The sequence below is a fragment of the Mus musculus genome, chromosome 2 (genome assembly GCF_000001635.26).
Source record: "Mus musculus strain C57BL/6J chromosome 2, GRCm38.p6 C57BL/6J".
NCBI classification, from domain to species: domain Eukaryota; kingdom Metazoa; phylum Chordata; class Mammalia; order Rodentia; family Muridae; genus Mus; species Mus musculus.
This window is the reverse complement of record NC_000068.7, coordinates 19,197,933-19,213,232: the sequence shown is the minus strand read 5'-3', so window position 1 is coordinate 19,213,232 and position 15,300 is coordinate 19,197,933. Positions and strand designations below refer to the sequence as shown.

Here is a 15,300-nt window from a genome sequence, read left to right as displayed (position 1 = left end):
TTTCCCTGATGATTAAGGATGCTGAACATTTGTTTAGGTGCTTCTTAGCCATTCAGTATCCCTCAGGTGAGAATGCTTTGTTTAGCTCTGAGCCCCATTTTTTAATGGGGTTATATGATTTTCTGGAGTCTACCTTCTTGATTTCTTTTTTTTTTATTTAATTTTATTTTTATTAGGTATTTTCCTCGTTTACATTTTCAATGCTATCCCAAAAGTCCGCCATACCCACCCCCCCAATCCACTACCCACCCACTCCCCCATTTTGGCCCTGGGGTTCCCCTGTACTGGGGCATATACAGTTTGCAAGTCCAATGGGCCTCTCTTTGCAGTGATGGCCGACTAGGCCATCTTTTGATACATATGCAGCTAGAGTCAAGAGCTGGGGGTATTGGTTAGTTCATAATGTTGTTCCACCTATAGGGCTGCAGTTCCCTTTAGCTCCTTGAGTAATTTCTCTAGCTCCTCCATTGGAGGCCATGTGACCCATCCAATAGCTGACTGTGATCATCCACATCTGTGTTTGCTAGGCCCCGGCATAGTCTCACAAGAGACAGCTATATCTGGGTCCTTTCAGCAAAATCTTGGTAGTGTATGCAATGGTGTCAGCGTTTGGGAGCTGATTATGGGATGGATCCCTGCATATGGCAATCACTAGATGGTCCATCCTTTCGTCACAGCTCCAAATTTTGTCTCTGTAACTCCTTTAATGGGTGGTTTGTTCCCATTTCTAAGAAGGGGCAAAGTGTCCACACTTTGGTCTTCGTTCTTCTTGAATTTCATGTGTTTAGCAAATTGTATCTTATATCTTGGGTATCCTAAGTTTCTGGGCTAATAACCACTTATCAGTGAGTACATATTGTACGAGTTCCTTTGTGTTTGGGTTACCTGACTCAGGATGATGCCTTCCACGTCCATCCATTTGCCTAGGAATTTCATAAATTCATTTTTTTAATAGCTGAGTAGTATTCCACTGTGTAAATGTACCACATTTTCTGTATCCATTTCTCTGTTGAGGGGCATCTGGGTTCTTTCCAGCATCTGGCTATTATAAATAAGGCTGCTATGAACATAGTGGAGCATGTGTCCTTCTTACCGGTTGGGACATCTTCTGGATATATGCCCAGGAGAGGTATTGCGGGATCCTCCGGTAGTACTATGTCCAATTTTCTGAGGAACCGCCAGACTGATTTACAGAGTGGTTGTACAAGCTTGCAATCCCACCAGCAATGGAGGAGTGTTCCTCTTTCTCCACATCCTCGCCAACATCTGCTGTCACCTGAATTTTTGATCTTAGCCATTCTGACAGGAGTGAAGTGGAATCTCAGGGTTGTTTTGATTTGCATTTCCCTGATGATTAAGGATGTTGAACATTTTTTCAGGTGCTTCTCAGCCATTCGGTATTCCTCAGGTGATAATTCTTTGTTCAGCTCTGAGCCCCATTTTTTAATGTGGTTATTTGATTTTCTGGAGTCCACCTTCTTGAGTTCTTTATATATATTGGATATTAGTCCCCTATCCGATTTGGAATAGGTAAATATCCTTTCCCAATCTGTTGGTGGCCTTTTTGTCTTATTGATGGTGTCTTTTGCCTTGCAGAAGCTTTGCAATTTTATGAGGTCCCATTTATCGATTCTCGATCTTACAGCACAAGCCATTGCTGTTCTATTCAGGAATTTTTCCCCTGTGCCCATATCTTCAAGGCTTTTCCCTACTTTCTCCTCTATAAGTTTCAGCGTCTCTGGTTTTATGTGGAGTTCCTTAATCCACTTAGATTTGACCTTAGTACAAGGAGATAGGAAAGGATCAATTCGCATTTTTCTACATGATAACCACCAATTGTGCCAGCACCATTTGTTGAAAATGCTGTCTTTTTTCCACTGGATGGTTTTAGCTCCCTTGTCAAAGATCAAGTGACCATAGGTGTGTGGGTTCATTTCTGGGTCTTCAATTCTGTTCCATTGGTCTACTTGTCTGTCACTATACCAGTACCATGCAGTTTTTATCACAATTGCTCTGTAGTACAGCTTTAGGTCCGGCATGGTGATTCCACCAAAGGTTTCTTTTATCCTTGAGAAGAGTTTTTGCTATCCCAGGTTTTTTGATATTCCAGATGAATCTGCTGATTGCCCTTTCTAATTCGTTGAAGAATTGAGTTGGAATTTTGATGGGGATTGCATTGAATCTGTAGATTGCTTTTGGCAAGATAGCCATTTTTACAATGTTGATCCTGCCAATCCATGAGCATGGGAGATCTTTCCATCTTCTGAGATCTTCTTTAATTTCTTTCTTCAGAGACTTGAAGTTCTTATCATACAGATCTTTCACTTCCTTAGAGTCACGCCAAGGTATTTTATATTATTTGTGACTATTGAGAAGGGTGTTGTTTCCCTAATTTCTTTCTCAGCCTGGTTATCCTTTGTGTACAGAAAGGCCATTGACTTGTTTGAGTTAATTTTATATCCAGCTACTTCATTGAAGCTGTTTATCAGGCTTAGGAGTTCTCTGGTGGAATTTTTAGGGTCACTTATATATACTATCATATCATCTGCAAAAAGTGATATTTTGACTTCTTCCTTTTCAATTTGTATCCCCTTGATCTCCTTTTGTTGTCTAATTGCTCTGGCTAGGACTTCAAGTACAATGTTGAATAGGTAGGGCGAGAGTGGGCAGCCTTGTCTAGTCCCTGATTTTAGTGGTATTGCTTCCAGCTTCTCACCATTTACTTTGATGTTGGCTACTGGTTTGCTGTAGATTGTTTTTATCATGTTTAAGTATGGGCCTTGAATTCCTGATCTTTCCAATACTTTTATCATGAATGGGTGTTGGACTTTGTCAAATGCTCTCTCCGCATCTAAAAAGATGATCACTTGTTTTTTTTCTCTTTGAGTTTGTTTATATACTGGATTACGTTGATGGATTTCCGAATATTGAACCATCCCTGCATCCCTGGGATGAAACCTACTTGGTCAGAATGGATGATTGTTTTGATGTGTTCTTGGATTCGGTTAGCAAGAATTTTATTGAGGATTTTTGCATCGATATTCATAAGGGAAATTGGTCTGAAGTTCTCTATCTTTGTTGGGTCTTTTTGTGGTTTAGGTATCAGAGTAATTGTGGCTTCATGGAATGAGCTGGGTAGAGTACCTTCTGTTTCTATTCTGTGGAATAGTTTGTGAAGAACTGAGATTAGATCTTCTTTGAAGGTCTGATAGAACTCTGCACTAAACCCATCTGGTCCTGGGCTTTTTTTGGTTGGGAGACTATTAATGACTGCTTCTATTTCTTTAGGGGATATAGGATTGTTTAGATCATTAACCTGATCTTGATTTAGCTTTGGTACCTTGTATCTGTCTAGAAACTTGTCCATTTCGTCCAGGTTTTCCAGTTTTGTTGAGTATAGCCTTTTGTAGAAGGATCTGATGGTGTTTTGGATTTCTTTAGGATCTGTTGTTATGTTTCCCTTTTCATTTCTGATTTTGTTAATTAGGATGCTTTCCCTGTGCCCTCTAGTGAGTCTGGCTAAGGGTTTATCTATGTTTATCTATCTTGTTGATTTTCTCAAAGAACCAGCTCCTTGATTGGTTGATTCTTTGAATAGTTCTTCTCGTTTCCACTTGGTTGATTTCACCCCTGAGTTTGATTATTTCCTGCCTTCTGCTCCTCTTGGGTGAATTTGCTTCCTTTTGTTCTAGAGCTTTTAGGTCTGTTGTCAAGCTGCTAATGTGTGCTGTCTCTAGCTTCTTTTTGGAGGCACTCAGAGCTATGAGTTTTCCTCTTAGGAATGCTTTCATTATGTTCCATAAGTTTGGGTATGTTGTGGCCTCATTTTCATTAAACTCCAAAAAGTCTTTAATTTCTTTCTTTATTCCTTCCTTGACCAAGTTATCATTGAGAAGAGTGTTGTTCAGTTTCCACGTGAATGGTGGCTTTCTATTATTTACTTTGTTATTTAAGATCAGCCTTAGTCCATGGTGATCTGATAGGATGCATGGGACAATTTCTATATTTTTGTATCTGTTGAGGCCTGTTTTGTGACCAATTATGTGGTCGATTTTGGAGAAGGTACCATGGGGTGCTGAGAAGAAGGTATATCCTTTTGTTTTAGGATAAAATGTTCTGTAGTTAAGTTAAGTCCATTTGTTTCATCACTTCTGTTAGTTTCACTGTGTTCCTGTTTAGTTTCTGTTTCCATGATCTGTCCATTGGTGAAAGTTGTGTGTTGAAGTCTCCCACTATTATTGTGTGAGGTGCAATGTGTGCTTTGAGCTTTACTAAAGTTTCTTTTATGAATGTGGCTGCCCTTGTATTTGGAGCATAGATATTCAGAATTGAGAGTTCCTCTTGGAGGATTTTACCTTTGATGAGAATGAAGTGTCCCTCCTTGTCTTTTTTGATGACTTTGGGTTGGAAGTCAATCTTATCAGATATTAGGATGGCTACTCCAGCTTGTTTCTTCATACCATTTGCTTGGAAAATTGTTTTCCAGCCTTTCATTCTGAGGTAGTGTCTATCTTTTTCTCTGAGATGAGTTTCCTGTAAGCAGCAAAATGTTGGGTCTTGTTTGTGTAGCCAGTTTGTAAGTCTATGTCTTTTTATCGGGGAGTTGAGTCCGTTGATATTAAGAGATATTAAGGAAAAGTAATTGTTGCTTCCTATCATTTTTGTTGCTAAAGTTGTCATTCTGTTCTTGTGGCTGTCTTCTTTTAGGTTTGTTGAGGGATTACCTTCTTGTTTTTTCTAGGGCATGGTTCCCATTCTTGTATTGGTTTTTTTCTGTTATTATCCTTTGAAGGGCTGGATTCGTGGAGAGATAATGTGTGAATTTGGTTTTGTCGTGGAATAATTTGGTTTCTCCATCTATGGTAATTGAGAGTTTGGCTGGGTATAGTAGCCTGGGCTGGAATTTGTGTTCTCTTAGTGTCTGTATAACATCTGTCCAGGCTCTTCTGGCTTTCATAGTCTCTGGTGAAAAATCTGGTGTAATTCTGATAGGCTTGCCTTTATATGTTACTTGACCTTTTTCCCTTACTGCTTTTAGTATTCTATCTTTATTTAGTGCATTTTTTGTTCTGATTATTATGTGTCGGGAGGAATTTCTTTTCTGGTCCAGTCTATTTGGAGTTCTGTAGGCTTCTTGTATGTTCATGGGCATCTCTTTCTTTAGATTTGGGATCTTGAGTTCTTTATATATATTAGATATTCGTCCCCTATCTGATTTAGGATAGGTAAAGATCCTTTCACAGTCTGTTGGTGGCCTTTTTTTCTTATTGACGGTGTCCTTTGCCTTACAGAAGCTTTGCAATTTTATGAGGTCCCATTTGTCAATTCTCAATCTAACAGCACAAGCCATTGCTGTTCTATTTAGGAATTTTTCCCCTGTGCCCATATCTTTGAGGATTTTTCCTACTTTCTCCTCTATAAGTGTCACTGTCTCTGGTTTTATGTGGAGTTCCTTGATCCACTTAGATTTGACCTTAGTACAAGGAGATAAGAATGGATCAATTCTCATTCGTCTCCATGTTAACTACCAGTAGTGCCAGCACCATTATTAGAAAATACTGTCTATTTTCCACTGGATGGTTTTAGCTCCCTTGTCAAAAATCAAGTGACCATAGGTGTGTGGGTTCATTTCTGGGTCTTCAATTCTATTCCATTGGTCTACTTGTCTGTCCCTATACCAGTACCATGCAGTTATTATCACGATTGCTCTGTAGTACAGCTTTAGGTCAGGCATGGTGATTCCACCAGAGGTTCTTTTATCCTTGAGAAGAGTTTTTGCTATCCTAGGTTTTTTGTTATTCCAGATGAATTTGCAGATTGCTCTTTCTAATTCGTTGAAGAATTGAGTTGGAATTTTGATGGGGATTACATTAAATCTGTAGATTCCTTTTCACAAGATAGCCATTTTTACTATATTGGTCCTGCCAATCCATGAGCATGGGAGATCTTTCCATCTTCTGAGATCTTCTTTAATTTCTTTCTTCAGAGGCTTGAAGTTCTTTTCATACAGATCTTTCACTTCCTTAGAGTCATGCCAAGGTATTTTATATTATTTGTGACTATTGAGAAGGGTTTTGTTTCCCTAATTTCTTTTTCAGCCTGTTTATTCTTTGTGTAGAGAAAGGCCATTGACTTGTTTGAGTTAATTTTATATCCAGCTACTTCACCAAAGCTGTTTATCAGGTTTAGGAGTTCTCTGGTGGAATTTTTAGGATCACTTATATATACTATCATATCATCTCCAAAAAGGGATATTTTGACTTCTTCCTTTCCAGTTGTATCCCCTTGATCTCCTTTTGTTGTCGAATTGCTCTGGCTAGGACTTCAAGTGCAATGTTGAATAGGTACGGAGAAAGTGCACAGCCCTGACTAGTCCCTGATTTTAGTGGGATTGCTATCAGCTTCTCACCATTTACTTTGATGTTGGCTACTGGTTTGCTGTAGATTGCTTTTATCATGTTTAGGTATGGGCCTTGAATTCCTGATCTTTCCAATACTTTTATCATGAGTGGGTTTTGGACTTTGTCAAATGCTTTCTCTGCATCTAAGGAGATGATCACTTGTTTTTTCTCTTTGAGTTTGTTTATATACTGGATTACGTTGATAGATTTCCGTATATTAAACCATCCCTGCACCCCTGGAATGAAACGTACTTGTTCAGGATGGATGATTGTTTTGATGTGTTCTTGGATTCATTTAGGGAGAATTTTATTGTGTATTTTTGCATCGATATTCATAAGGGAAATTGGTCTGAAGTTCGCTATCTTTGTTGGGTCTTTCTGTGGTTTAGGTATCAGAGTAATTGTGGCTTCATAGAATGAATTGAGTAAGGTACCTTCTGCTTCTATTTTGTGTAATAGTTTGTTCAGAACTGGAATAAGATCTTCTTTGAAGGTCTGATGGAACTCTGCACAAAACCCTTCTGGACCTGGGCTTTATTTGGTTGGGAGACTATTAATGACTGCTTCTATTTCTTAAGTTGATATAGGACTGTTTAGATCATTAAACTGATCCTGGTTTAACTTTGGTACCTGGCATCTGTCTAGAAATTTGTTCATTTCATCCAGGTTTTCCAGTTTTGTTGAGTATAGCCTTTTTAGAAGGATCTGATGTGTTTTGGATTTCTTCAGGATCTGTTGTTATATCTCCCTTTTCATTTCTTATTTTGTTAATTAGGATGCTGTCCCTGTGCCCTCTAATGAGTCTGGCTAAGGGTTTATCTATCCTGTTGAGTTTCTCAAAGAACCAGCTCCTCATTTGGTTGATTCTTTGAATAGTTCTTCTTGTTTCCACTTGGTTGATTTCACCCCTGAGTTTGATTATTTCCTGCCGTCTACTCCTCTTGGGTGAATTTGCTTCCTTTTGTTCTAGAGCTTTTAGGTCTGTTGTCAAGTTGCTAGTGTGTGCTCTCTCTAGTTTCTTTTTGGAGGCACTCAGAGCTATGAGTTTCCCTCTTAGAAATGCTTTCATTGTGTCCCATAAGTTTGGGTATGTTGTGGCTTCATTTTCATTAAACCTTAAAAAGTCTTTAATTTCTTTCTTTATTCCTTCCTTGACCAAGTTATCATTGAGAAGAGTGTTGTTCAGTTTCCACGTGAATGGTGGCTTTCTCTTATTTATGTTGTTATTGAAGATCAGCCTTAGTCCATGGTGATCTGATAGGATGCATGGGACAATTTCAATATTTTTGTATCTGTTGAGGCCTGTTTTGTGACCAATTATATGGTCAATTTTGGAGAAGGTACCATGAGGTGCTGAGAAGAAGGTATATCCTTTTGTTTTAGGATAAAATGTTCTGTAGATATCTGTTAAATCCATTTGTTTCTTAACTTCTGTTAGTTTCACTGTTTCCCTGTTTAGGTTCTCTTTCCATGATCTGTCTATTGATGAAAGTGGTGTGTTGAAGTCTCCCACTATTATTGTGTGAGGTGCAATGTGTGCCTTGAGCTTTACTAAAGTCTCTTTAATGAATGTGGCTGCCCTTGCATTTGGAGCACAGATATTCAGAATTGATAGTTCCTCTTGGAGGATTTTACCTTTGATGAGTATGAAGTGTCCCTCCTTGTCTTTTTTGATAATTTTGTATTGGAATTCAATTTTATTCGATATTAGAATGGCTACTCCAGTTTGTTTCTTCAGTCCATTTGCTTGGAAATTTGTTTTCCAGCCTTTCATTCTGAGGTAGTGTCTGTCTTTTTCCCTGAGATGGGTTTCTTGTAAGCAGCAAAATGTTGGGTCCTGTTTGTGTAGCCAGTCTGTTAGTCTATATCTTTTTAATGGGTAATTGAGTCCATTGATATTAATAGATATTAAGGAAAAGTAATTGTTGCTTCCTATTATTTTTGTTGTTAGAGTTGGCATTCTGTTCTTGTGAATGTCTTCTTTTAAGTTTGTTGAAGGATTACTTTCTCTTTTTTTCTAGGGTGTGGTTTCCGTCCTTGTATTTTTTTTTTTTTTTTAATGTTACTATCCTTTGAAGGGCTGGATTCGTGGAAAGATAATGTGTGAATTTGGTTTTGTTGTGGAATACTTTGTTTTCTCCATCTATGGTAATTGAGAGTTTGGCCTGTATAGTAGCTTGGGCTGTCATTTGTGTTCTCTTAGTTTCCTTATAACATCTGTCCAGAATCTTCTGGCTTTCATAGTCTCTGTATTAAAGCCTGGTGTAATTCTGATAGGCCTGCCTTTATATATTACTTGACCTTTTTCCCTTACTGCTTTTTATATTCTATCTTTATTTAGTGCATTTGTTGTTCAGATTATTATATGTCGGGAGGATTTTCTTTTCTGGTCCAGTCTATTTGGAGATCTGTAGGCTTCTTGTATGTTCATGGGCGTCTCTTTCTTTAAGTTTGGGAAGTTTTCTTCTATAATTTTGTTGAAGATATTTGCTGGCCCTTTAAGTTGAAAATCTTCATTCTCATCTACTCCTATTATCCATAGGTTTGGTTTTCTAATTGTGTTCTGAATTTCCTGGATGTTTTGAGTTAGGATCTTTTTGCTTTTTGCATTTTCTTTGATTGTTGTGCCAGTGTTCTCCATGGAATCTTCTGCACCTGAGATTCCCTCTTCCATCTCTTGTATTATGTTGCTGATGCTTGCATCTATTGTTCCAGATTTCTTTCCTAGGGTTTCTATCTCTAGCGTTGCCTCATTTTGGGTTTTCTTTATTGTGTCTACTTTGCTTTTTAGGTCTAGTATGATTTTATTCATTTCCATCACCTGTTTGAATGTGTTTTCCTGTTTTTCTTTAAGGACTTCTACCTGTTTGGTTGTGTTTTCGTGTTTTTCTTTAACGACTTATAACTCTTTGGCAGTGTTCTCCTGTATTTCTTTAAGTGAGTTCTTAAAGTCCTTCTTGATGTCCTCTACCATCATCATAAGATACACTTTTAAATCCAGGTCTAGCTTTTCGGGTGTGTTGGGGTGCCCAGGACTGGGTGAGGTGGGAGTGCTGCGTTCTGATTATGGTGAGTGGTCTTGGCTTCTGTTAGTAAGATTCTTATGTTTGCCTCTTGCCATCTGGTAATCTCTGGAGTCAGTTGTTACAGTTGTCTCTGGTTAGAGCTTGTTCCTCTTGTGATTCTGTTAGTCTCTATCAGCAGACCTGGGAGACTAGCTCTCTCCTGATTTTCAGTGGTCAGAGCACTCTCTGCAGGCAAGCTTTCCTCTTGCAGTGAAGGTGCCCAGATATCTGGCATTGGAACCTGCCTCCTGGCAGAAGTTGTTTTCCACTCACCAGAGGTCCTAAGATCCCGTGGAGAGTGCTCTGGGGAACTTGGCGGTGCCTGCTGACTCCGCGCCCTAGGTGACCCGGTGCTGGCCGACTGAAAGGGTGGATTGGGTCTCTTAATGCAGACAGTTTTATTGGCATGAAGTCCCAGGGAAAATGGTAATAGACAAGGACCATTGGTAAATGTCTTTTGTGTCTTCAGTGGACTTCAAACTTAGTGTGAACTGAGAAAGAAATCCTAAATGCATATGATTTTAACCCTGGGCTGCATTTCTTAGGTCCTCCATATATCTACAAAACTTGGCTCACAGTATCAGCCAGACATTATAACATTGTAGGACATATATTAGACTGACCCATTGTTTATTAACATTGTAGGAATTGTGCCAAACAGATACCTCTATTGATTGTTAGTCTTTTAATTCTGATTTTAATTATATCATTGCTAAGTATTGTGTCCATAAATTTCCTTAAAGGTACCAGCAGTGATATATGGGGGTAAGAAGAGCCTTATGATCCAAAGAGTTAAGAGGGTCTGCCACATGCTAGAGTACGTCCAAAGAAAACAGCCAGAATTAGAAAAATGAGGGAACTCCTTCACAAACTCACACTGACTGCCTTTGCTGAGGTTTTCTGGATTAAGGCAGACAGAAACTTCTATAGCTTTTTCCATAACTGTACATAACATATCAAATACATTGGTAGTCACATGTGGTGTGGGAAGAGAAGAGTCTTGCACTAACAGATATTTACTGAATCTATGTCAAACACTGAGAATGTCATGTAATTTATTTTGACTTAATAATATTGCAATCCAAAAGAGTTGGTAAGTGATATTCTTATTTTAAAGATAAAGAAATCTGAAATAGTTTGGCCAAATTTGGCAACATGGTCAAAGTGATTAATACAGTTCACCAGGAACCATGATGAGATAAAGCTTCTGACCTTGACTGTAACACTCCAATCAGGAAGTTAATTTTCTGCAGTACTTTCTGATTTCTGCAAATTTGGAAATATCTCATTTCTATATGTATTCTCTTTGAAGACAAACTCACCAAATGTGTGTTTTGAAATGAGACTTCAAAGTCAGAATCATCAACAATTGTTTTCCACTGTAATACAGTCTTTCAGTAATTGATTAAAGTCAACTGATAAACCATGCATTTAGGAGCAAAGGAGCATGCAGTAAGAGGCTGTGTTTATGTTCAGTATTTGAAAGATAAGGAGTTGGTGACCCCAGATTATTTTCCTATTGGAAAATACAATACAGGAGATCTCATGTCCAAGACTCTCAGGAAATACCATACACAATATAGACGAGCTGTAGCATAACTTTTCATTATTTTTGAAAATTCCATGGCTAATTCATATCAACCAGCGAATAGAAATTTGCAGTATTTAAAAGAACACAATGAAACTATGTATCCATTAACTAGACTGTAAACATGCTATCTACATACTAGAAGATTTAGTAATTGCTGTCTAATTGTGCTAATTATGTAATGACAATGTTATAAATGCTTGTTTACATACTGTTAGGTTTCTCTGACTAATATCATTAGTCAGACTTTGGACGTCTGCCACGCTGCACTCATGTATACTGTGGGACATGGCAAACTGTTGGAACAATGTATTTTTAAAACTAGTGGTTAATGTGTTGCTGGTATTTGCACCAGAAACTTACCACATCCTTAGGGGGAGGTTCAACTTCCTTCTTTATCTTTTTACCCATCCTAGAAAAAAAAAGAAGCAAAAATATGATCTGTACATCATAAATTGGTACATCTTCCATGATCTCAGTTATCTATGTTCTCAGGAGGAGCGTCATTTCTTCTTCACATTTTACCAACTAAAGCATGCAGTTGATGTTGGAATTACAGCATATGCACAAAATATTATGGACGTCCCTGTTGGAAACATTGATTTTCAAGGAACTTTTTGGTAAGATTGCTGAACACTGGTGTTATTAAACAAGAAAAATCACAGCACAACTCACCAACTCTGTGGGTTTGTTTGTTTGTTTTATGCAAATATGTTGTGCACTTGCGGTATCTAGCCCATGATATGAATTCAGTATTATGAAAATCATTAGCTCTATTTTCCTGTGAATAACGCTTTGGTGAAAAGAAGAGTAAGTTACCAGAGACCGATGAGAAACCTTAGGATGGGATAGGATAGGGCCTTCAGAGTCAGGAATAGTTCAAATTGCTTGTCAGAGCTCAAAAGCAATATCTGGTTTTATAGACACTGGGCAGAATGCGATGTACACATTCAAAGGCCAAATAACTCAAACACTTCTAAAAGGCATCTATTCCATGCGACTGACTTCAAGCCTTTGAGCCCTAAGGTCTGTGAGGAACTAGTCAGGCTTACTCTATACTGGGCTACCTTATGCCTTATACACTATACTTAAATGTTAAAAACAAAACACCCATAGCCTCCACTAAATATGTCTGTATAAATAATATTTAGATGTATTCATTTTATGTATACTGTGTTTTGCCTTCATATATGTGTACCATGTGCATGCTGGGTGCCTGAGGAGGCTAGAAAAGGGTGTTGGACCCCTGAAACTGAAGTTATAAACTTGTGAGCTGCAATGTGGGTGATGGGAACCAAACAAAGTCCTCTTAATCACTCACCCATCTCTCTAGTTCCCAAATTTTTCATCAGGATTGCTTTAGAATTCACTCAGCAACTAGTGGATACATGAAAATTCTTACAAAATGAGAAAACTATCTTAAAATGTATGGAAATGTACCATTAGTAAAACATTAAAATACCAATTTCCAATTTTCTTTTTATATATTAGCACCAACATTTCTTCTAAAATTTCAAATACTCATACATACTTGAAAAGTACATAGGCCCTTGGTTTTGAGCTTGTTTCATTCAGGAAGACACACAGGAACTATTCCAGAACAGCGAGAAGCTATCGTAGGCACAGGGGTAAGTTCATAGGTCAAAATAAGTTCATAAGCTATTGAAAGACATACCAGCAACTGATTTATAACAATTCCTGCTAAAGGACATTCAGGAGACAAGTTACACCCACACAAAACTATGTGGAGTTATCTCAGTTGTCCTCAGACTAATGTCTTCTATTCCTGGATGATGTTTTGAACAGTTGAATAATGAACAGTGCAGAGAATAAATACACACAGCATTGCAAACATGGATGGGTCCTGGGCAATGCTCCAAAGTTAGAGGCGGCTGGATTTTACCACTATATTGGGTGTAGGATGGCTGTTCAGGGGCTTAGATGTAATCCTCTGGTATAAGTGGGAGCAATTTGCCATAGACACAATGAACAAAGTAAAATTTACCAAAGATAAGTGGGTTTTTGTTTTTGTTGTTGTTGTTTTGGTTTTTGTTTGTTTTGTTTTTGTTTTTGTTTTTGTTTTACCATCTTGCCTAAATTGTATTGCCGATTGTCAATTTCCTTACCTGGGACCATTTTCCTAAGAAATTATTAAAGGGCAAGTTCAAAACCTTTCCATTTCCATTTATTCTCCATTGGTCAGCATATCATTTAAATAATGTTTTTTCAAGTTCATTACTCATCTAGCATCCATTTCCAGTTTTCTGGAATTATGGCCAAGGCTGCAACGAACGTCTTTGGATATACACAAAATTCACCCACCTACCTTTTTTTTTTTTTTTGGAAACAGCTAAAAGATAGCGGGATGAATAGGTACCAGGTTCATTGTACTGATTATGACAATGGGTGTGGCTTAAATGAATACGTTTCATAGCCACATTTGCCCTATTTGTTATTTGTTTCCCCATTCTCTCCTGCAGCCCTCTCAGTCTCTGAGCTTTAGGTAGTCGCTAAGGCAGAAGCTGCCTTTAAGCAGAACTAAAGCCGCAGTGGAGGGCTGAAGCAGGTAAGGTCCTACTTCAAGAATCGCTTACAGTCAAGTGACTGGATCTTAGCTCCTCAAATCGCTCTTAGAGCTCCAGGTTTGCTCCGTTAAGTGACCTCGTAACTGCGGGTGCAGGTCTGGGACAGTTTGTCTGGTGTACTGTTCCTTTGTCCCAACGGTCCCCACCTGTGCACTGAACGCTACAGTTTGCCCTGTCTTCTAGTCCTTGGCCTCTCCAACCCTCGGGACAGGTGTGCATCCGTGCCTGTCGTTTACCTGCGCGGAGTCAAGTCTCAAGAAGCAGTGGCTCTGTACATGTGGCAAACTCCACTGGCCTCTGAGGGTCTGTGTTGATGTTTGTTGCTAGGCGACGCTGGGCTGCGCATGCGTGCTCTGCCCGGAATTAGTTCTTAGCCCCAAGGCTCCCTTTGTCCAGCTCCAAAGTGATCGATCAATCAATCCTGCAGGAACCACAATCGTGCCATGGCAAGTCTAACAAGGCTCAAAATCTCCTCCTCTCCCTCCCTTCCTCGTCTTCAGATATTCTTTCCAACGGCCCAAATAAAGACGATCCTGTTTGCTCTCTCGCCCTCTGCCCCCTAGCCATCCTCTCAGTAAAGAAGCCATCAGTTAATTGGCTCCTTCCCTTACTAGATCTTTCTCATGTTCTTACTGCCACCACATTCCAGGTCATCGCAGCTAATGACTCTAGTTTCTCCTCCCGGTTTTTCCTCTACACCATAGATGTACACCGCCCCATCCCTCTCCCCCTTCCCCCTTCCCAGTCCCCCGGAAATAATTGTTCTGGTCTTGTCCCTCTATTGCTCGAATGTTTGTAATTTTCTTAGGAAAAGGCATTGTCCCCAAACTGTTTGCCTGTTTGATGCCACCCCCCACCCCCCGCTGCCTTATTTCCAGTCTCTTCTACCTCACCCCCTCCCCCAGCTTCTCATTCCAAATCCCCATTTCCTTTCCCAGCTGTGCTCTCCTGGGCACTGTTTATCTTCCAGGCCGACTCTTCCTTCATTTCTACTTATCAAGCTGGGCTGGTGCAGTCACCAGAAAGAGCCCGTCAGTTTCCTTTAGGGGTCCATCTCTCCACCCCTTACACTTTGCAGACTCCTGTCCCACCTGCTCTCTGTTCTCTCGGCCCTAACAGGGCCGGATGCATCTCACAGTTGTGACCTTTCCAACTTCTGTTGTTCACAGTTGTGACTTTCCTCTTCCTGCCATCTTAATCACCTAACAAGCAGATTTTTACATGTTTAACAACTATTTCTATCAAAGTATTTGTGGGCAAATATATCACGTGATTTCTATATTTTGGTTAAACTTTGACTAATATCTTAACTAACGCAATTCATTATCTTCCTTTTTCCAGCCCCCTATATGTATATAAATATAATAATTTCTCAAGTACACAGTGACATTTTCTGCCCTTTACTCCCTTAATTGGTCCAAAAACCATTGCTCATTTTTCATATCTATCGTCAAGATTTCCTCCAGAAAGTCTCGCTCCTCCAGGCCCACAAAGCATTCCTTATTTTATACCATTGCTCTAACTTACATGTGTGCTAGTCCCAGTGTTTTCCTATGACATTATAAACTGTGTGTGCGCATGTGTGCGTGTGGGTGTATGTTTGACTGTGTACTAGTATGCATGCTCTCCCACCTAGGCCATTTCTAAATGGACATTTGGTG

General features: G+C 39.2%; 1 protein-coding gene across 6 annotated transcripts in view; it reads right to left on the bottom strand.

The window, feature by feature from the left end:
- Positions 1–14,368, bottom strand: part of Armc3 (armadillo repeat containing 3) — a 111,379-nt gene extending 97,011 nt beyond the window's left edge. For 4 of the 6 annotated variants that reach the window (NM_001271563.1, NM_001271565.1, NM_001081083.2 and 1 more), the window contains exons 1-2: positions 13,876–14,115; positions 11,418–11,466 (exon numbers count right to left, since the gene is read on the bottom strand). In NM_001271563.1, coding sequence (NP_001258492.1) covers positions 11,418–11,465 — 48 coding nt within the window. In that variant the 5' untranslated portion in view covers position 11,466; positions 13,876–14,115. Of the gene's footprint in view, positions 1–11,417; positions 11,467–13,875 lie in introns of all 6 variants that reach the window. The other 2 variants (XR_001783178.1, XM_006497537.1) reach the window with 1 other exon arrangement.
- Between the last annotated feature and the right edge of the window lie 932 nt (positions 14,369–15,300).